Source organism: Grammomys surdaster, unplaced genomic scaffold, assembly GCF_004785775.1.
Source record: "Grammomys surdaster isolate TR1022 unplaced genomic scaffold, NIH_TR_1.0 1100, whole genome shotgun sequence".
Classification (NCBI taxonomy): domain Eukaryota; kingdom Metazoa; phylum Chordata; class Mammalia; order Rodentia; family Muridae; genus Grammomys; species Grammomys surdaster.
Genome location: NW_021605519.1, coordinates 455886 through 479409, shown reverse-complemented (window position 1 = coordinate 479409; position 23524 = coordinate 455886). Strand labels below are relative to the sequence as shown.

General features: G+C 44.0%; 1 protein-coding gene across 2 annotated transcripts in view; it reads right to left on the bottom strand.

Moving 5' to 3' along the window:
* The window catches only part of Abcc5 (ATP binding cassette subfamily C member 5), a 104741-nt gene that overhangs the window by 35804 nt on the left and 45413 nt on the right, over positions 1–23524 (bottom strand). For both annotated transcript variants that reach the window (XM_028783383.1, XM_028783384.1), the window contains 12 exons: positions 20416–20540; positions 20220–20292; positions 18601–18804; positions 17158–17301; positions 14524–14623; positions 10986–11170; positions 10374–10520; positions 9989–10118; positions 7471–7624; positions 7263–7391; positions 4751–4937; positions 3227–3316 (listed from right to left, as the gene is read on the bottom strand). In XM_028783383.1, coding sequence (XP_028639216.1) covers positions 3227–3316; positions 4751–4937; positions 7263–7391; positions 7471–7624; positions 9989–10118; positions 10374–10520; positions 10986–11170; positions 14524–14623; positions 17158–17301; positions 18601–18804; positions 20220–20292; positions 20416–20540 — 1668 coding nt within the window. The remainder of the gene's footprint in view (positions 1–3226; positions 3317–4750; positions 4938–7262; positions 7392–7470; positions 7625–9988; positions 10119–10373; positions 10521–10985; positions 11171–14523; positions 14624–17157; positions 17302–18600; positions 18805–20219; positions 20293–20415; positions 20541–23524) is intronic.

Below are 23524 nucleotides of genomic sequence, written 5' to 3'. Positions count from 1 at the left end.
CATGTGTGTGAGTGTGTGTGTGCATGTGTGAATGAGTATGTGAGTGTCCTAAGTGTGTGTGTGTGCATGTATGAATGAGTATGTGAGTCTGTGTCCTAAGTGTGTGTGTGTGTGTGTGTGTGTGTGTGTGTGTGTAGAGGAATAAAGTCTGACACTCCAAGTTAGAACAACTGTGCTAGAAGAGAAATCTGGGTTGCAGACTGACATCGGGAAAGCAATCTTCAAAAGAATCACTAGTTTGAGCAGCGCCCACTGTCCCTCCACTGTCTATTATCCTGCTCTCTTCCAGCAAAGGACTCATCAAGGGCAGTATTTACTCAGTGCTGCATTACACACGTGCTTACCACACCACAACACTGTGCAAAGTAGCACCAGCTAAACATGCACAACAGCCGACCACATGCATCACACAGCTACCTGGAATTCTCATGAGAGTAGTCATTTCTTAAGAAATATCTGATAAAGCCTGGTGGTGTGTACACCTTTAATCCTAGCACTCTGGGGTTAGAGATAGGCAGATCTCTGAGTTTGAGGACAGCTTTGACAACAGAGTGAGTTCCAGAGTTTTAGGACAGCCAGGGCTACACAAAGAAAAAACTCATCTCAAAAAACAGAAAAAAAGAAAAAACTATGTGACAGGGGTAGCAGGATGGCTTAGCAGGTAAAGGTGTTTGCTGCCAAGCTCAACAGTCTGAACTGGATCCCTGCATCCCATAGATTAGAAAGAGGGAGCCAGTTTCCACAGGTTATCCTCTGATCTCTACATGTGCAGTGTGGCATGTGTTGTACCACATAAACATATACAAACACTTACTAACCAAATAAATAAATAAAATGTGTATTTTCAAAAATCTAAGTAAGCCACATATGGTGGGGTAAGCCTGTGAAGCTCACACTTGGGAGGCTAAGGCAGGAGGATCATGACTTTCATGCTAGCCTGGGCTACACAGAAAGACTCTGTATGAAAAGAACAATAGGAAAATAATATCTTCTGATAACCAACTATGTTCATTTTCAAATTACTGAAGATATATCTGCTAGAACATATAGCTCTCAATGAGAAGAGCTCTTCAAAATCGCCTGACCATCAGCTTTTTAGAACATGAGGTGTTTCCTTTTCTGTAATGGTGTAAATGCTGTGATTCTCAGGGTAGTTTACAAAATATTCAGAAACAAGCATCCCTGAAAGTCCCCACTAGCCCTGCAATACTTCTTTCTACATAAAATTGCTTGTAGAGTCCCAGGGAGAATAAGCAAGACAAACCTCAGGACAAAACTGAGAGGCTGCTGGGGGATGGTGGGGAGAACCAACACTCTCAATAACAGCCAAACCCACTTGTTTCTGTGGATAATACAGATTAGAATTCACCATGCAGCTCTTAAAGGCACACTACAGAGCCCGGCTCCTGCCTCAGAGCACACTAGTCAACTGAGACCCACTAATCTGTTGGTCTTGTGCTCTGTGTATTCAGATGCAGATTTCTGTACCCCCAGATTTAGTCATAGTCTAGACATAGGCATTATGATGAATATTTGAAGAATCTCCTGTTCAGTGTGATGTAACAAATGCTCCCCAATTATCTCTGATTGGTTAATAAAAGGCTGAACAGCCAATAACTGGGCAGAGGAGATAGAAAGACTGAACTTCTGATCCCAGCCAGGGGTCCCAGGGAGAAGAGCCAGAGAGAAGCATGTGAGGATCCAGGAGAAGAAGGGTTAGGAGGCAGGTGGCAAAGAAGAATGTTGAGACTGTCGCCATGAGGTCTGGCATGAGGAGGAGCCAACCAGGGAATCCACCATGAGAACGCAGAAGGAGCAGAGCAAGCCAGGGCAACTCAAAGTACACGTAACTCAGGCCTGTGGCTGGGGAAGCAGCTAGATAGCATGGAGGGTTAGGAATATCTGCTCAGTTATTGTGCTTAAAGCTTGGTGAATAAACTTAATAGGTCTCAGTATCAATTACTTGGGAGCTCTCAGGGTTATGAGTAATTGCCACCTTTAAATCTCATCCTATACTAATCTCTACCAAAGGCTTAGCAAAGGGATCCTGGGGGCCATCCTTGGTCAAGGACAACTAGCTAGTCCAGACTAAAAATTCCAATAATGTATTTTATTGTATTCTTTACTTCAAATACAGGGCCCAGAATCCCTGAGCTGAAACTGACCTGAATGCCCCCTTCCTGAGGATACAGTTACAAAACATTTCCTTCCAAACCTAAGTCCTGAGGAACATTGTAGAAGAGGGGCAGAAAGACTGTAGGAGCCAGGGGACCAGAGACTGTCCCCTGTGCTGTAAGGTGGGGTCTCCTGGTGACATCAGGAGCTACACCCATAGGTCTCACCAGTATGGCTCCCCAAACATGATCTGAACAAGCATGTCACCAGTGCACATGCCAGACTCCACAGGAAAAGCAGGGGAAGCCTCAAACCTACACAAAGAACTACAGGCAACTGATAATGCTGGAGTGGGGAGGTGGCCCTCTCCAAGGAAGAGCACGCCAGCTGGTACTCTTCCAGTACTGCCAACCAGTCAGTCCTGAAAACATACACACAAGTAACATTGTATGAACTCAACTAGACCAGATTAAGAATGAAAATAATGAATGGTTTGTACTTCAGGAACTGGGCCCAGTTCCCTAAACTGGAAGTTACCTGGGTACTTTCTCCCTGATGGTACAGCTAAATATAAAACTCAAAGTTATATGTGGGAATATACATATATATATATATATATGTGCATGCAGTTACAATTGATGAAAAAAAGGGACTATGAACTTGAGAGAGAGTGGGGAGGGGCATACAGGGAGCAGGGGTGGATGGGGGAAAACAGAAATATTTTAATTAGAACACAAAAATAAATCTCAAAAGTAAATAAAAAAATTAAGTATAGAAAATGGTATATGGTGTAATCAGTATGGTGTATACTGATTAAAACAGTATAAGGAAAATGTTATATCAGCTTAACTGAAAGACAAGGTTTTTGAATGTGTCACTGTTAACTCTAGAAAGCAGCCAGTGAACATGAGTTCTCAAGCAAGCAGAATTTATCAGTCTGTTCAGGAACTCATATGGTATCCCTTTTCTTTCCTAAGCATATTGTTGAAACTGCTGATCCTCATTAAGTGGGTATGACACAGGTAGAGAAAGTGAGGCTCCTCACCCACATCCAGGACAGAAAGAACAAAAGAACTCCAAAAGGAGCCAGAAAGGTCTGCAGCATCCTGACCTTTATGTAGTGGTTGATCCTCTCCACTGAAGTGAACCGTGCTTCTGTCTCCGATGCCAGTCTAACGGTAAACTGAAATAGTCCCGTTAACTGAAAATGAGAAACAAAAGCCGAGAGAGAACCTGAGTACAGGACAGGCAGTCAGAAGATGCTTCCTAAACCTGCAGGGCCACAACACAGAACCAATTAGCACTCAAACATGCAGCATGATGTTTCCAGGACCAGTGGTTCTCTTGCTCTTAACAGCATACCCGATACCCTCATGGAACACAGTGCTGAGACATGACAGGTGTATCATTCTCTTGGGACCATCTATTTTGTTTCCAATAACACACGTCTGAAGCTGGGCAACTTTTGAACCACCCATCTACTTTACCTGAGTCTGTTACTGGCAGCCAGAACAAATGGAGACTCCAGCCTGTAAGCAAGTACCAAAAACACTTCCAGGGAAGTGTCATAAGAGACAACACAGCCCCGTGCACCTCAGACCTCTGTGTGACACACAGGCAGCTAGTAGGTCTAGACAGAAGCCTGGGTATCCACAAAGACACAACTCAGCTTTTTGGAGTTCATTTGCCTTATTTTTATCTTTGCATTATGTTAAAAAAATATGAGGCAAAATCACACAACAGTACAGTAGTATAATAAACTCCTGGGAACAAGAACTCTCCCTTAATACAGAATTCATTTATAGTCAATACTGCTTCATGTACACTTTGCCACTCCTGATGGTTCCATTCCTTTCTGTAGAAGCAGAGCCCCAACACTCTACCATGATATTGTCAAGTGTTTCAGCTCATGCCTCTCTACAATATAATGACTCTAAAAAATACAAGTCCAATAACACTTTTAAACTTTGATAGAAATTACTTGTGTGGACTGATATCAAACATCTTTAAATAGTCAGCCAAATTCTGAGATTTGTTTCAAGCTGTTTGAGGACCTTTAATCATCCCTAGGGATGGAAGGCCTATGCTTATTTATCACATCTGGAAAAGCAGAAGTCTAAACAGAAAGTGCATGTAAGCAGCAAATGGGGGATAGTATGATAACTCCAGAAAGCAGAAAGGTACCAGAGATGACACGGTGGTGAACAAACCTGTAATCACAAAGTGACTTTTACATGTTTCCTTATGAAGATAACATCTATTTCTTTTCTTTCTTTTTGTGAAACAGAGTCCTACGTGGCTGTCCTGAACTTGCTATGTACACAAGGCTAGCCTCAAATCATAGAAATCCCATTGTCTCTGCCTCCCAACTACTGGTATTGAAGGCATATATTTCTGTGCTAGGCATAGTAGAACATAGCTTTAATCTCAACACTCAGAAGCCTGAGGCAGGCAGATTTCTGAGTTCAAAGCTAGCCTGGTCTACTTAGTGAGTTCTAGGAGAGCCAAGGCTAAAAAGTAAGACCCTGTCTTAGAACAAACACATGTATTTAATATACACAGTAGGTTATTTTAATTCTAGATTCTACTCCCCAACTCTCTTCCCTAGTCAAACGCCCACAACCCAGACACTGACCTGAACAGCATAAGAGATGGCAAGACCTGCATAGGCTGAGGGAATCTGTCCGTGCATGAGAACAATCATCAGCCCAGTGGTGGTGATTAGGGCAATGCTGATGAGATCCAACCGCACTGCCAGCCACCTCATTGCACAAGTGAACAAGAAAAACGGAGCTTGGTTGTCATCCAGAAGCTCCTGATACCTGTGAGAAAGAGGGGTGGGCAAAAGGACAAATAAAATGCCAGCCACACAATCCCACACGGGCTGGTGTCAAACCCCCTATGGACCAGAGTCCAGAGCAAGTACTTTTAGGTCTTCTACTCCACGAATGACCTGGAAGCTTCAGAAACACATGCCACACATAGAAGGACACACATGGTGTTCTAATGTTAGTTACCCTTTGAAAACACTAAAACCCACACCAGAGATGTTAGGGAGGGCAAGGTGTGGTGGTGCATACCTTTTTATCTCAACATTTAGGAAGCAGAGGCAGGTGGGTCTCTGTGAGTTTGAGGCCAGCCTGGACTAAATAGGGAGTTTCAGACTAGCCAGGGCAACATAGTGAAACCGTGTCTTTTTTTTTTCTAGATATGATTTCTCTGCGTAGTCTTGGCTGTTGTTCAACTCTATCTGTGAACCAGGTTGGTCTCAAACTCATAAAGATCCTCCTGTCTCTGCCTCCCAAGCACTGGGATTAAAGACATGCACCAAGACCATGTCTTTTAAGAAAGCAAAAAGCCTAGGGGCTGGAGAGATAGCTCAGAGTACCGTCCTTGCAGAGGAACGGCACACAAGGCAGCTCACAACCACATGTAGCTATATACAGTTCCAGAGTACTTAATGCCCTCTCCTGGCTTTCCAGGGTTCCTACACACACATAGGGTACATACATTCATTAAATACACACACACATACACACACACAAACACAGAGAGAGAGAGAGAGAGAGAGAGAGAGAGAGACAGAGACAGAGACAGAGACAGAGACAGAGACAGAGAGACAGAGAGAGACAGAGACACAGAGAGAAAGAGACAGAGACAGAGACACACAGAGAGAGAGAGAATGTAGTTTTTAAGCTATAGACATGAAGAAGAAACATCTACATGTAAGAAGCATGGGCAGGGAAGCCAAATCCAGAGGCTTGTGCTGAACTTTAGAAAGATGTTTGAGGTCAGGGGTCATTTCCTCAAACAAGAGGATTCAAAGGCAAGCAGCAGAGGTCACCCAAGGCCAGGGAAAAGAAACTCTCAAAGCGACTGTAGGATCACTGGTCCATGTGTGGCCATACTATTGCAAAGGGAAATTGTTTCCCAAAGCCAAGAGCCAAGAAGCAGAAGTAGGCTGAAGAGCAGCAAGAGGGCACGTGGCACCATCTTCACAAGGAAGCTTAAGACCAGGGGCAGGCAGAGCCCTACAGAGGAAGTCCTGTTGGCACATGTGATTTACATAAAATGAAAAAAAGTCACTCTTCCTCCTGACAGTAAAATATAAAATCTTCAGAAAATGCAGTAAAAAAAAAAAAAAAGAAAATGCTTACTTTCAGACATTCATGCTGTGCCACATCTCCTCATGAAGACACAGATACAGATCATTATCTTAAGTTGGGAAGGCTTGTGAGGAATCAGTTAATTTTTCCTAACCTCTTTTCTCCATTTTTTCATGGAAAAATGACTTAATTTTTACTTTAATGGGCAGTACATACACACACACACAAGTGTGTGTGTGTGTGTGTGTGTGTGTGTGTATGTGTGTGTGTGTGTGTGTGTGTGTGTGTGTGTGTGTGAGAGAGAGAGAGAGAGAGAGAGAGAATTGAGGGAGTTTTTTTCCAAGTGTCTGCGTGCAGAGTGTGCATGTGTGTACATATGTGCTTGTGAAAGCTCCAGGAATCTTCCTTCATCCTTCTTCCACCTTATTTACTAAGGCAAGGTCTCTCAAGCAATCCTGGAGCCGGCCCACATGGCCAGTCTACCTCACCCCTCACCAGCTCACTCTGGGGATCTTCCATCTTAGCCTTTTAAGGCTGAGATTACAGGTGAGCTGCTATGGCACTCTCACCTGGCAGTCACATGGGTTCTAGGGACTCAGCCCTCATGCTTGTAGAACAAGTGCTACACAAACTACACAGCCCTTCAAGTTTTAAAAAGTTCACTACAAAAAATCAGTCTTTTTTTTTAAATCAGTCTTTTTCTTACCCAATCTCTGGATACCCAGTTCCTCTTTCCACAAAAAGCTCTTACAGACCCTTTTGGAGATATCTAAACGCACACGTCCGCATTCTCAAAGGGAGTGAGTGCATCATACATCCACATTTGTCTCCTGGTCTGTGTTTCTGTCTTCTCATTTTCTCAGCAAAGGTCTTACTTAGCAAGTGGCTGAGTTTTATCTGAGATAGTTCCATTGCATCAGTAATACTTTCAGGGGTGAGCTTACCGATCCCAACCTCTGGCCTTGAATGGCCCCTTGAGGTAATTCTAACTGTTGAAATGCCAGCTCCCCTCCAAAACCTTTGGCCCCCAGAGACACTGACCTGTGTAGAAACTCCTGCCTTTTGTTATAGGCATGGATGGTAGCAAGGCCCTGAATGCTGGATGTGATGTGGGAGAGGAAAGGAGATTGCGTGATATTGTCCAAGCGCTTCAGCTCACGAATCAGGACTCTGTGAGAGAATGGGTTCTGGGTCACAGCAGGAAATGAGCAGCCATGGCCTCCTCTCTCCCTGCACATATCCTACTTACCTGGAGACAATGTGTAGAAGAGAGAACAGGATGAGGAGAGGCCCCACTGCCACAAGGAACCACGGGAAAACTCCTGCGATCATTCCAACACAGAAGAACACCAGGATCACATTCTGGATAAACATCTCAGCCTGGAATGGCAGACGCACGTCCACTGCAGAGACCATAAGAGAACAAGTTTCAGACTGTATGAACTCACAAACAAAGAAAATGGAGCTAAATAGGGTTTTTTTTTTTAAAGCTTTATGAAATTTCTGAGGTCTGTATATTAACTTCAACATTTTATGAAGGAAGAACAAACTCAGTTGCTGTCACTTTCCTGTGCGTGGTCTTCCTCCCCCACCCTCTCTTTCCAGGTCAGTTTCTCCTACTCCTCCTAAACAGTTTTCCTCTATAAAGTATTACATGTCTACACAAAATACTTGGGGAAACCATTCAAAAAGGAAAACCAAGATCATTGTACTGGCTCGTTTGTGTGTCAACTTGACACAAGCTGGAGTTATCACAGAGAAAGGAGCTTCAGCTGAGGAAATGACTCCATGAGGTCCAGCTGTAAGGCATTTTCTCAATTAGTGATCAAGGGGGGAGGGCCCGGGTTCTTTCTATAAGAAAGCAAGCTGAGCAAGCCAGGGGGAGCAAGTCAGTAACATTCCTCCATGGCCTCTGCATCAGCTCCTGCTTCCTGACCTGCTTGAGTTCCTGTCCTGACTTCCTTTGGTGATGAACAGCAATGTGGAAGTGTAAGCTGAATAAACCCTTTCCTCCCCAACTTGCTTCTAGGTCATGATGTTTGTGCAGGAATAGAAACCCTGACTAAGACCCCGACTAAGACAATCATCTATGTTCTTACCAACACAAGAAAAACTGAAACATGCTCATCAAACATCATCAAAGACGCGTACAGAGCCTTCAACAGCAACACCTCCTCTCTTTAGTCTCCCTCCAACCCTTTCTTTGGGTACAGGTATGTTCATGAAAACCACAGCTATGTCATAAGCACTGTTATTTTTCTTTCCTTCTTTTTGAGACAGGGTCTTAGTACAAAGCTCAAGATTGCCTCAAACTCACAATCCTTCTGCCTCAGACTCCAGTGAAAGGATTGAACCTACAGGTCTAGCTCTTTTGTCTTTCTGCTTGTGTGTGTACCTATGCATCTGCATGTACATGTGCTGTGTCTGTGTGTACAAGTATACATGTTTGAGTGTGTATGTGCCTGTTTCTCTGTATGTTAATGCATGTACATGTGTGTATGTGCATGTGTGTGTGTGTGTATACATGCCTGAGTGTGCATGTGTCTGTGTAAATGTGTTCAGAAGCTGAAACATGTTATGTACCAGTTCTGGTACTGAGCCTGCTCCTGGTTCCTTTTACCTCTGGCCATAGCCTTCCATTGGCCTAGCGACCCCTGAAACAATTTCCTCCTATGAGGTTGACCACTGTGCAGTAGATAGAAAAAAAAACTAACTTTGAGGTGAAAAGATTGGAGCCCAATTCCCAAATTGGTCACCCAACAGCTTAGACAAACTACTTAACCTTTCTGGACATAACCTTCTTATGTACTGCACAGGTAAGCAACAGATGCCTCACAGAGCTGTCATGTGAATTAGGACAGGTACATAAAACACTCAGTGTTGTTCACTGCAGGATGCAATACTAGATTCTGCATGATGGATACCTATGAGCTCTAGTGCTGGCTCAGACGATGCTGCATACAGAAAGCCCATCAGAAGCTGCAGGTGTGCTCTGGGTCTGCAGACATCCCTTCCAAAGCCCCTCTGGTAGCTCAATTTTCTGTCCTTGTGTTCAAGTTAGACAGGCAGAAGGAGAACTCAGACAAAATATTGCTGATGTGTTTTGATATATATTGTAATGATAAGTACTGGCCCCCAAGGCCTGGTTGTTCCCGGGAATTAGAGAATCACACATATAATGTGATCTTGCTCCTTGATTTACAACTATTGGTTAAATAAAGATGCTGACAGCCAATAATTGAACAGAAGAAACATAAGCTGAGTTTGGGGTTCCTAGTCTTGGAGTCAGATGAGATGGCAAGGAGAGAGAGGAAGGTAGAGAGAGAAGATGCCATGGGGTAAGAATCAAAATCATGGCCATGAGGGCTGCCTATTGGAGTTAAGAGTAGGTGGGATGTTCCCAGATAGAACACAGTAAGTAATAACTCGGGGTTATCAATAGGAAAGATTCTTATAGCATAGAGGGTACATGTCTGTCCAGCTTTAGTGCTGATAAAGGCTTAAATAATAATAAAGTTGTGTGTCTTTTCTCTGGGAACTGAATGATCAAAGGCAGGCCTCTAATTGAGATTAAATATATTCACAACACTGATGCAAATGCCAGACTCTGTAGTCAGTCTTAGGAGAGACAAAGCTGCATATTCTCTTTGTACTGGGGAAGGTAGGGGGGGTAATAGAGAGGCTGGGGGAAGGTGGCACCCAGGAAGGCTAGAGGCAGTGAACACTGGTTGTACTCCAGAGGGTAAGAAAGGACCAGTGGGAGATACCTTCATCCATGTCTTTGGAAAACCTGTTGAGAATCCTTCCTGTTGGGGTAGTATCAAAAAACTTCATGGGGCTCCTAAGGATCCTTCGGAATAGCTCATCATGGAGCCGGGAAGAGGCTCTCAGTGTGCCCTGGGGAATAGAGACAGAATGATCAGGCCCAGAGACCTGGGTACTCAAGGAAGGCTCACTTCCTACTCCTATAGGTGACTACTGTGCGGGACAACCATTCCCAATGCTGGGGAAGTACAAGAGGTCAGAAGTCATAGGTGACTAACAGGATCCACGTTATTTCAGTGGGGCCACCCTACTGCACACATCTGCCACACCAAGCCTCTCATGTGGTCTGGGAAGGGGGTGCACCACCGCCCACCCACTGTGTGGTACCTTCACAAAAACAACTCCTCGAATGGCTTTCAAGATCAGCATGACTGCCATAGAGAGGGCGTAGATGCTGGCGTAGTACTGCATGAAGGGGTTGTCCTTCATGCTGTCCCTCACAGAGCTTCTGTTCCCTTGAGACATTGTGCTGTTCTGTTTGGATGTAAGTACCATGGAGTAAGATTCCTGAGACAACTAGGTCACTTTCAGCTAAGGAAAGAGTCACAGGGAATGATCTGGGAGATGGTCATGGCAAACGCAAGGCAGTCTTGCTAATACTTCTTTTTCTAGTTGGTGAACACAAAGAACTGGCAACTTCCCTACTTAGAGACTAGCTCTCTAGCCACTGGGTTGGTCAGGGACTTTTTTTCTGTTCTATGAGATGATATTACACATCCATTCCCCGATCTAAGAACATCTCTGTCCACTGCTTTCTCTCCTTAAGTTATCTTTTAACTGGTACACAGAACAAAGTTACGCATATTACTGGAGTATCCCAGGATGTTTCTAAAGCTTCTTTGCAGTGAAAACTACAGGAGTTTCCCTAAAAACAGTCAGGGACTAGGGAGGCAAGGCCACATTATCAGACACATAACTCTCAGCAATGCGCAATCTCACCCCACTTCCTTGCTTGATCCAGTAGCTTAGCCACCAGGTGCTGAAGGCGGTGCTACCCACATTCAGCATGAAGAGGACCATAATGACCAGGAAAGCCAAGGGACCCCCTGCAGCCTGGATGTAGACCCAGTAGACTGACCAAGGCACAGAACCTTGCCCTTTCTCCTCCACCTGCACGAGCTGCCCTGGGAAAGAGGAAGAAACACATGACCTTAGAAGTGAATAGTATGCCATTAAAACTTTGTGGGAACCTGTGGATGTGATTGAGGTACTACACTCTGCCCAAAGACCCATTTATTACTGAGTTTAGCCACAGATACCAGCTCTGATGGGCAGCAGGAAGATGTACATAAGCAATTAGTGAGGAATTGGGTAGGTTACAGCCAGTTACACTGTTCTCTACTCTGAGCTTCTGTACATTGTTGGCACAAGTTTCAGAACCTGGGTCTGGAACTGTCCAACTGTGAAACTGTTTTTCCCAAATGAGCTCTATTGCTTTCACCTGTCTAGGGAAGTTCCCCTTTATACTGCTGTTCCCCTCACACTAAGGCATGTATACAGCAGCAGAATAACAGAACCATTAGCCTCAAAGGACTCTAGATTAGAACAGCCTCCTCTCCATCAAAAACATTCATTTTTTCAGCACCATCTACAAGATGAGGTCACACAGGGACCTCACTGAGGACAGTGTCACAGTCTGCAGGACAGGCCAGTGAAACATAGGAACATGTACTAAATGCAACAGCAGAGTCTATTTCATTCACCTTCAGTCTGAAGGTGCAAACAGTAGGCCACTTTCCTAAACCTTTATGTGATAGCTAACATGAGGTTTTACGTTTCAATCACTGTGCTTAAGAAGTCTATAAAACAAAATTACCTCTTGGTAAGTTTTCAAACCCAGGAAAAGTGGCTGAGGTGCCTATTTAACAAACCAAAGCAGACCTGGCCTCCAGGTTCTCCCTGTGTCCCTCAGTCCCCCACCTGTCACAGGGTACTGATGGCATACCCCACTCTCTACCCTGAACTCTCAAGCCCAGGAGCTAGGCTGCCCTTCCCACAGAGGCTCTTCCCTATCTAATACAGGCATTTTGGTTATCCATCCCTTTTGTAACTTTGGCCTCCTGGCTGCACCTGGCTCCCTGTTCTTCCCCTCCCCCTCTCCACACTGAGTTCAGAGAGTCATGACCACTCTGGAGTCTCCCAGATGTGTCTGCCTCTGGCTATGTCTCCTTTATCCTATAATAAACTTGCTCCTGCAGCACACCCAGGAGCAGGCATGTCCCTTCCTTGCCTTTTTTTTTATCATTCATCTCTAACCCAAAAGGTGCATTGGGCCAAGGGCAGGTGGCTTCATGGAATGTTACGGGTCATTCTGATCTTTTTAACAAAATTGTTGTAATGCACAATGCTAACCTTGGCTTCTACAAAAATATGTCCTTATAGTTAAACAGAATATAACCTTTCCCTTGCAGGACGTGTGCCTGCACACAAATGCAATGTAACGTTCTTTGCTTTTATAACACCCTCATTTCATTTTTTTTAATTATTTATTTCTTTATTCTATAGCTGTCTTCAGACACACTAGAAGAGGGGATCGGATTCCATTACAGATGGTTGTGAGTCACCATGTGGTTGCTGGGAATTGAACTCAGGATCTCTGGAAGAGCAGTCAGTGTTCTTAACCACTGAGCCATCTCCCCTACCCTCTGATTTCTTGTGACTTGATGCTGTACCCTGGAAATCCCAAGTGCTGGGTGCTATAGCCCCAGCAGGCTAGTATCTAACTAAAAAGCCTCTTTATTAAATTATTCTTGGTTAGACTGGTGAATCTCTGAACAGCCCCAGATCCATACATAACATCAGTCACAAACCACACAGGCAGGCAGTCCCCACACAGGAGCGCAATTATCCATACAAGCAGGGTTGTACCCTGGAACACAAGTGACCATCTTGTAAAAAACAGGCAGCTCACTTCAGAACCAGGACCAGGAAGGGCAAAGCACTCTGACTAGATTGCTTTACTGTGCAAACCATGTGCCCCAGGTCTTCCTCCATTTAATCCTAAAGCTCATGTCATGGCCCTGTAGGTGAACTTGGGGTCACTGGACCCCGTTATCTGTACCCCTTCCCAAGGCAACCACACTGAATAAATGTCCTCTCTTGGTTTTCATCATTACTTGGTAAACTCAGGACTGGTGGCTGAACCATTTATTGGTGCTACTGGCTTTTATCCTAAAAAGTTATTGGCTTTTATCCTAAAAATTTCAGGGACCCTTGGCTCCAGCTGTATATATAGGGGAAGATGGCCTTGTCGGGCATAGGTAGGAGAGGAGATCCTTGGTCCCATGAAGGCTGAACGCCAAGTGTGGGGGAATTCAAGGGTGGAGAGGTGGGAGGGGGTGGGTGGATGGGGGGCACATCCTCATAGAAGCAGGAGGAGGGGGGATGGAATAGGGGGTTCCTGGGCGGGGGGGGGAATGGGGTAAGGGGTTAACATCTGAAATGTGAATAAAATATCCAACAATTAAAAAAAATAAAAAAAAATAAGGGGGTGGAGGTGGGGCTTCCCCTTTGAATTGAAAGCTGAACATTAAACTTTGAGCATAGATTAGAAAAAAAAAAAGGTAAGGAAGTGACTTAGCAAAGAAATCGTTAAACAAACTGCATTTTCTTCTGATTTCAAAGGCAATGTATGCTTCAAATTCAGCCATGAAAATGCCTACATCACTGCATGCAGCCCCTCAGATTCTCCAGATCTGGTAAGAAGTCAGAGCAAGGAAAACCGCCTATAACTTCTGTGGAGCTCTCTGCAAACATTGTCAGGGCAAGGGAATGAGCCTACTGGTCTAGCACAGACTCTGAAAACAAAGCACTGGTCTTTAGTAACTCTAGCTTTAACTGTGATTCTAATTGTAATAAATATAGTTTTTTTAAAAAATGCCTTTTAGACATGCAAAAATTCCCCACTACACCAAAAGCTGCATTTGATAACCAGAATTCAGTGACATCACTCATTCAAGATAACTAGATATAGTACTAGAACCCCATGATGCCCAATGCACAGCATATAATCAGAAACCAAGAACAATGTTCTGCACATCTGAAAAAATACCACCTTCATCTACCCTGTCGCTGGAGATTTCCCTAGGACCCTGACCCTCAATCCTGAGACTTCTGCTAGAGACTGGACCTGACCTTCAGCTAAGACACAAATTTCTTGCTCAGGACACCAATTCAAGTACAGAGGTGAACAGAAGGAAGGAAGGAAGGATGGAGGGAGGGAGAAGGGAGGGCGGGGTGGGGCGGCAGGCTCAGGATGATTCAGCTGTAATTACCCACAACTGACTCCACTCCTTGCTTGAAGAAAAGGCAAAGGATCAAAGGTCATCTAACTTCCCTTGTTTGAGCAAGCCCAAGGTTCCTGACCTAAATTATCTTGGAACTTCGTTATTCTAGAAATGTAACACACAGTGGCAGGAAGCATTATCTCCACGTGGCATTATTCCTGAAAGGACAAACCTCTCAAAAATCTCCTTACCTTCCTCAGACTTTACTGCCTTCTCCTTCTTCACTGACCCTGGCTTAGGGCCCTTGTCTTGTGATTTTTGTGAACCACTAGCTTCCTTTTTTGAATTAACCTAATAACATAAGAAAAAAATTCCAGTCATAAAATGTTCATTCTGATGAATTTCTACAGGACGCATACTAGAGAACCATTCATTGAGTAATAATGTAAATAAGACACACCCAAGTTCTTGTTTTGTTTTGTTTTGTTTTGTTTTGTTTTTTGAGACAGGGTTTCTCTGTGTAGTCCTGGCTGTCCTGGAACTCACTCTGTAGACCAGGCTGGCCTTGAACTCAGAAATCCGCCTGCCTCTGCCTCCCAAGTGCTGGGATTAAAGGCGTGCACCACCACTGCCCTGGCCTAAACTAATTTCTTGTATTAACAATCTCTTAAATTTTTTGCGTTCCACATTTCTATCCTGTTAGTCCACTAACATTTACTCTCCACTAAGCCAGTCATGACCTAACCTCCCAAAACGGGAGTTTATTATATTATCCTCTAATTTGTCCCAGTGGTAAAGTCACATTGAAGTCACGCCCATTCTTGCTATTTCTGACCTGCCACTTTCTCACTCATCCGAGACATCGCCACTTCCCCTTTGAGACCACAGAACCCCAAACTGGTCTGCTCGGTTTTGCAGGCTGTCTGCACTCTGGCCCTAATCTTGGGCTGTGGGGTCCTCTAGCATTTCCCAGCTGCCCAGGGCTCCACAGCCAGCCACATTTGACTTCCCATAATTCCTTAGCCTCAGCTCAGCTTCCCAGCACTGCGCCCTGGTCCCCCTCCTGCTTCCAATCTTGGTCACCACGGCTGTCCCTACTTGGATGCATTCAAATGCTACATTTTTTGTAAGGTGATCTACACTCGTCTGCAGTAAAGCTCCCATGTGCCCTCAGTACTATTTGAGCACACTGCAGTATGTGATAGTTACCTGTTAGAGCAGGAAGCACTGCTCTGCCCTACATCACCTCGCATCCTTCAGAAACAAAGGTGAGTTCTCACTGAGGTTCTCGACTCAATGCCTGCTGCCGGAACTACCCAGAACAAGGCCCTGAGGTGAGCAGTGAGCACTCATCAAACTGAATCTGTGGCCCTATAAATAAACAAAAGACCCTCACAAAACTACTAAATGCTCTCCTTGCCAAGGTCCTGCTACATTTTTAGAAAATTTCCTCTATTTAGATCACTGAATTCAATTTCACATGATATAGCATACTTCCAGCAGGCTTACCAACTAAGCTTTCTAAACACAAAAGGAAAATTTAAAAATATGAAATCTATATAGAGCTGAATCTAGAACAGAAGATAAGGTTCTAAATATATTTAGAATAGCATATGAGTAAATGCACTGTCTAAAATGACATTACCATCTGTGGACCACTTACTGGGATAAGCATATTACATATTATCAAACGCAACAACTGTAAGCAACCACTATCATGTGTGTGTCAGAGTACACATGCTGTGGTACACATGTGGAGGACAGAGGACAACTTTGTGGATTCTGGGAGCTGAACTCAGGTGGTCAGGCTTGCAAAGCTGGTGACATTATCCGCTGAACCATCCTTCTGGCCAGTAAGTGATATTCAGAAAGCATTCTCTCTAGCTAAACAGTCCAGCTATTCAGTATCTATTTTTTGCTCCTTGGATAATTCAGTATTTTAGCTTCTCTCCCTCTGAGTTTCCTCTCCAAGTTTACAAAGATAAGGCAACAATCTGAAAAGTGCAAAGCTTCCCAGAAGTCACAGCAGACCATAAAATTTAAATCTGTATCACAGTGCCTCTTGGGATATCCCTGGTGATCCCAGCAAGGCAGGGTGTCTATCAAAAGGACTAACAAACCAGTTACACAACAGTTAGCTGTACTGCATGGGAAACTGTAAAAGTGAACCTCTGAAGTAAGACAGGAGAGGAGGTCCTGGTACCAGCCTGCATCAACCTCAAAATGACCTGTAGAGCAACAAAAAAGCTAAGCCCCCAGCCTACACCAGTCTCGGGACATTGCCAGGAAGGAAGCATGGCCTCTGGGACTGCCCCATGCTGACTTCCGTCTAGCCTGGAGCCCGTGTGACAACACTGAAAGCTGGCACCTCTGGGGCTGCACTGAAAGTGGGTGCAAACACAAAGAACCAGAGAACCAGACTATCCTCATCAGCAAGCTGCCTAGCTCACCTGGCCTCAGTTTTCTCCTCTCCAAGAGAAGGAAAGGATCATATTTGGATGTATAACTCTAATAAAATGTCTGATGAGATAGTATCTAAAGTATTTAATCCAGTAACCTAAGTGCCAAATCAGGACCCAAGATACCATGGATTATTTCCAAACGCAGTATTTAACTCCCTTCCCTGACACCTTGTTCACTTGTATGTCAAAGAGAGCCTCACACTGCTTTAGTCGGTTTAAGGAGCAAAGCTGTGACCACACGCTGGTATGCAACCTCTGCAGTCATCCCCAACTTCTCATCCTGCTCCCCCACAGGAGAAGGAGCGGGTGAGCACAGCACAGAAGTGTGGTCTTGGGAACCACAGGCGAACAGTCAAACGGAGCTCTTCTGGCTTCCGTGTCGTCAGGTCTCCCTGGGTAGAAATGCGACACCCAAACCCTTACCTCAATTGGGGGTGTCTCTCCCAGCAACAGGTTATTAAAAATCGTAGCGTAATCCCCATTAAAGCTCATCAGCTCCTCGTGGGTACCTCTCTCTGTGACACAGCCTTCCTTCATGAAGATCACCTCATCACAATCGACCAGGTACTGGAGACAATGGTGAAGAAACACAAAATTGTTGATATTCATGCAAATACATTCAAACATCCCATCTTAACTCGGTGTGTCTCAACTAGAGATGGTTTGGCTGCCCATTTGACAACATGAGGATATTTTAGGTTGTCACAATAAGATACCACTGGGGTATAATGGACTAAGACCTGAATGCAAACAGTAGACACCCCCCCAACCAAACAACAAATCAGCAGTCAACAGTCTCAAGACTGAGAGCCTTTGCTTTAGTTTACTGTGCCCTATGACACAGGTCAGATAGTATTTCTTATGTCTTCTGATGTTAAGGTTTGGCCTTTTACTATCTATTGTAATGCTTAGTGAGGGCCCCCAAGACCTGGTTGTCCCAGAAATAATAGAGTCCACACATAGACCTTGCCCCCAAGTTATTTTTGATTGGTGAGTAAAGATGCCAACAGCCAATAGCTGAGCAAACGAGACATAGGTGGGGTTTAGGGTTCCCGGGTTTGAGGGAGAACAACAGGAGGAAGAAGGCAGAAGAGAAGAGAGAAGCCAGCGTGGGGTAAGTGAGTCATAAAAATGCCATCCTGAGAGCTGGCCAATCGGAGATCAGATGAAACTTATCAGAGTAAGTATAACTCAGGGTTATCAATAGGGATTAGATTCTAGGGTGTATCTCTGCCCATATCTGGTGCTGATTAAGGCTTATTGTAAATAGAAGGGTTGAGTGTGTCTTTTATCCAGGAACTAGATGGTTAAAGGCAGGATAGAAACCCCAGGACAGGATTAGATACTCAGGAAGAAGAAGTGGATGAGCCAACCTAGTCTACAAAGCAAGAACCACAGTCAGGGAGTGTCTCAAATTAACTAATTAATTCAAATCCTTTCAGTGCATGTAGAAGTATATAGAATTTACAAAAATGGAAAACTGGGCTCCCAAACTTAGGCAGCTTGGACAGCAATCATCTCAAGTGAATTTCTATTTATAGAAATTTATATTTGCCTGTCGTAATTGATGGGGGAAAAGTACAAACTGTGCTTGCTGCTCTCACCTACAGATGCCACCCTGGTGCTTTCTACTACTAACTCACTTGCAAACTCTACTTCTATCTGCTCTTCTCAGCCCTTTAATTTATAGATCTACTGCAGAACCAGTGTGTTCCGAGGACCCCTGATTCAGATGGCCACCTGAAGGACTGCTACATTGGCTATTTGCTGAGGAAATGAAAACAGTTAACTCTAGAAACCTCTGGCCCAAGCCCACCACCTCTTTCCTCACTCCACATGAGCAGCCTAGGAGAGAAGGTACCATACCTGTAACTGGTGCGTAACAAACAGAACTGTCTTAGACTTGAGGTGCTTCCGGATAGCACTGTTGAAGATGTGGTTGCCCACATGGGCATCTAAGGCACTGAGGGGGTCATCCAGGATGTAGATGCTTCTATCACTGTACAAGGCTCGAGCAAGGCTGATTCTCTGGCGCTGTCCACCACTCAGGTTGGCTCCTCGCTCTCCAATCTATGAATCCAAAAGGAAAACCGCTATCTTAAATCCAGATAGTGCTCAACAGGCATCCCAGTCATCTTTCTTCTCCCTTTCCAAAGCCTGCACAAACTACAAGTGTGAAACTTCTAGGGGCTGAGGAAGTCACCCTACAACTATCAAAGTGCCCATCAGACATCCATATGGCTTTGACACTGCCCCAAGTCACCCTCTTCTACAGAAAGAATGCCCCAAAACAAAAAGCACCCTTGCCTAAAACTCTTGAAGAACCGTGAAAGAATCTAAACACTGACAAACAACCACAGGTGCCCTGAGACTTAAAACAACGTGTAAATTATGAACCCTCATGGCATCATGCGTTTTCTACACGGTGCCTGCATCATCTCTTCTGGGACACTCCTCCACACTCTTCTAACTCTACCCACAAAAGAGGGCCCTTCTTGTTCTGTGCCATGTCACCAGCTCGCACACCTGACAAAAGCCACTATCTGACAAATGAATCAGCTGTCAAATGCTACCTGGTTTTCTGCTGCTTTTTAAAACGTCATCTTTAGAATAAAAAGAAGTAAATAAAACAAAAACAAAAAAATGTCAGTATGTATCAGAATTGCCTGCAGGGGTTATTATAACAGATGGGTATACCCTAACAATGCATTTCTAACAAGTCCCCAAGTGGTTCTGATGCCAGGGATCTGGAGACCAAGAGTTGAGAACACAGGAACTAAATAAACCATTACCAAATCTTATTTGAAGGTTCAACTGAACCTAAACAAAAGTGCCAGACCCAGAAACCACAGGGCAGGTCACAGGAGAGAACACCACCAAGAAACACACAGCCAGTCCTGAGACAGTGCTCCAGAGACCGCTCAGGACAGAGGAGAAGAGAGAGTATCCTAAGGCTCTTTCTATCTAGTGGAAGGCAGTGGAACCTGGGAAAAAAGCTCAACATGCACTTGTTTGACTTGCAGTTTAAAAAATACCTACACAATCCTTTCCACCACCCCCACCTCTCAGGGCAGAGTCTCACAATATAGCCTTGGAACCTGATATGAAGACCAGGATGCTTCTGCCTGCCTCTGCTTCCCAAGTTCTGTAATTTAAGGCATGCACCACTATGCTCTGCTAAGAAATATTTAAGCACACCAAAACCAAAACTATTTGGAATACAAATGGGATATACTTAAGATTTGCATGACATATGAAACACATTAGTATTTAGGTATATAAATACTAAACAAGCCGGGCTGACATCCTTGCACGGATCAACAAATGTTTTACTACCATAAAGGCTCAGTGAAAACAGCTAGCTCCCTGTGTGGTCTAAGGAGGGGCTCTCCTAGGAAGGGATTCAGGAATGTCCTTGCAAAGCCCTCCAAAGTTTTCCCTGCTGACTGAGCTACAGTGGCCTGTCAAGGGCAGAAGGCTTGTACCTCAGTCAGGTCACTGTTGGGGAGAATGGCCAAGTCAGGCCGCAGGCAGCAGCTGTTCAGCACTGAGTTGTATCTGAAGGACAAAAAGTCACAGACAATTAGGCACTTCGTTAGGAAAAAAAAAAAGGCCTACTGATGGGCTGCCTTCTCTCACACATAGCCAAAGGAAAGATGACAAAAACCAAACATATCTTACCTCTCTTCATCAAATTCCTTCCCAAAGAGAATGTTGTCTCTCAGAGTGGCATTGAGAATCCAGGCCTGTTGGGCCACATAAGCAAAGGTCCCGCTCACAGCAATGCTGCCCTCCAAAAGTGTCATCTAGGGAGAGAGACACCATCCAGTAGTGTAAATCAAAACCACAACACCCTACACCAACAGACAGCACACACACTGCCAATGTAAATCAAAACCACAACACCCTACACCAACACACAGCACACACACACTGCCAATGTAAATCAAAACCACAACACCCTACACCAACACACAGCACACACACTGCCAATGTAAATCAAACCACAACACCCTACACCAACACACAGCACACACACTCCCAATGGAGACTAATGGAGTCTAAAGCTTTGGCCATTTCTAGGACTTAACTCCAGATCACACATTTGTTCTAAAGACAGCTACAGCAACAAAGAACATCAATGTTACACTTAATTATTGGCTGCACACACACCCTGCACTCAGCAAGCCATAGCTGTTTTATACTCTCTAACTGTAAATTAATGTTACTATAAAAGTATAACTCTGAAGGCTGATCTATGTTATCAACTTGACTATATCTGAAATAACTAAACACCCAACCACCTGAGCACATCTGTTAGGGATCTTCTTGATCAGATCATTTGCTATGGAAAGACCCACCCCAAAGTGGGCCACATTCTGGTGGCAGTCCACATGCAAGGAATTGAAGAAAGAAGCTTTACTTCTTGCCCACTTGCCCTCACTCTTGACACGAAGTTGATCACCCTGTTGCTGAGGCTTTCTTTCAGTTATTAGAACCTATTTCTCTAGGACTCTAAGACAGACAGAAAGGAACTGGGACATTCCGCCTCCTGGACTAAACAACTACCAGGTTCATGGCCTTTCTGTTGGGGGAACAATCTAGTGAGATCATGCACACTGTAAGCTTCTCTAATAAATCCTGTGAGTGTGTGCATGTGTAAACATGTCACTGGCACACATACCTGATGAATGTCACTATGTGACAAATGAATACATCAACGGTCAAATGGTACCTGGTTTTCTGTTGTATGTGTACTTATTTATTCTATCAATTCTGTTTGTCTAGGGAACCAAACTTAGAACAGATTGTGGTGCCATGAATGATTCTAGAGAAACAGATAAATATAAGGATATCTATCTTATAAGGATGAATTTTAAGTACCTGGAGTAGCCTTTCTGATTTCTCAACATCTATACTTAGGGAAGCCTCTCTAAGAAGCATAGACAGCACTAAAGATCTATGGTGTGAGCTCTGACAAGAATTTATCGAGATGGATACCTCTGACTATCCGTTCTGATTCACTTATTGTAAAGAGCAAGGGATTTAGTGACTCAACATATAAAACTCTTGATAATTTGTAGAAAAATTAGGAAAACAATGGTGCTGGGTGGTTGCTTCTGGCATATCTGAGTAAACTGACAAAAAAGAAAAGAAGGAGCTCATGAAAAAATTAACCAAACTGTAGTATCTTGGGATACAGGGCAAAGAAAAAGAATGAATTCAGTCAAACAACAGACCAGCTGGAGATCAAATAAACAGTCGAAAGCAGCAGTTTTGAACCTGTGAGTCAGGACCCCATTAGAGGCTGAGTATTAGATACGAATATTAGATATTTACATTACAATTCATAACAGTAGCAAAACTACAGTTATGAAGTAGCAACAAAATAATTTTACAGCTGAAGGTCACCACAACGTGAGGAACCATATTATAAGGTCACAGCATTAGGAAGGCTGAGAAGTACTGGCCTAAAGGTTTCTAAGTGTGCTCCAGAAGGAGAATCTGTTCTCAAGTAGCCACAGGATTATAAAAAAATTAAATTAAATTAAAAATAAAATTAAATCGCAACCCTTATTATAGTTTTTCTGAATTGTAACAAAACTCCAAGCCTCAGTCTTGGAGGCTATCCATATGGTTAAAGGAGTAGGCTCCTGTAATTTTGGATGAAGGTGTGTGGAGGGACCCTACTGAGGCTGAGGACTTTGAACTCACAGATTCTGAAGGACTTACCTCACCTGATACAGTCTCTTCAGCCTTAGCAGAGGATGCACCCCGTATCTACCACCAGCAATATTGTCCTTTTCACCTTTGCCTGAGGGAATTAATTCTACACTGTCTACAGAATGCCCAGTGACATTCCCTGAAGGACATGCCAGGGACGTGTAGAGGAGAGAGAAAATGGAGTCCATGAGGAGGCACCCTACACGACTAAAGAGCTTAATGAATTTGTTAATTCATTCAAGCAGAAATCTGAGAAGTATGTGTGGAAATAGTTTTTTAAAGAAATGGGATAAAGGTGAAAGAAACATAAACCTAGATCAGGTTGAGCTTTTCAATGTGGAATGACACGACCAAAATTCTAGGTTTCATATGGAAGTTTTAAAGGGTGTCATGTAGCTGGGCAGTGGTGGCGCACGCCTTTAATCCCAGCACTTGGGAGGCAGAGGCAGGTGGATTTCTGAGTTTGAGGCCAGCCTGGTCTACAGAGTGAGTTCCAGGACAGCCAGGACTACACAGAGAAACCCTGTCTCGAAAAACTAAAATAAATAAATAAATAAATAAATAAATAAATAAATAAATAAATGGTGCCATGTTAAGACCTAGGTAGCCACTGCCTTTTCAACATCACTGTAGCCATTTTGTTTTATGCCTGTAGCCAGTCATCTTACACTGTTACAAAGGACCTTTCTCATGCCCGAGTTAACCATTAACTGCATATCCTTTTTGTTTTGGTGTTCTTAACCACATATCCTGTTACAGTATTTGCTTTAGTGTTCTTGGAAACTCCCCAGACCCTCACCTTCCTTTAGAGCCAGTCACAATAAAGGTCACTTAGAACTGCTTTGTAGACTTAGCTACAATAAGCTTAGACCTGAACCAACTTCTGCAACTGTCCAGCAGCTTCCAGCATCTGTGTAAGACTTTTTATGGTTGTGGTTTTTGCCTTCATAAGTTGCCCCTGAGAAACAGACAGGGTTGCGGTCTCAGCCCCCAAGTCTGACCTATGTCTTTGATCAATCTGTGTGTGTGTGTGTGTGTGTGTGTGTGTGTGTGTGTGTGTGTGTGT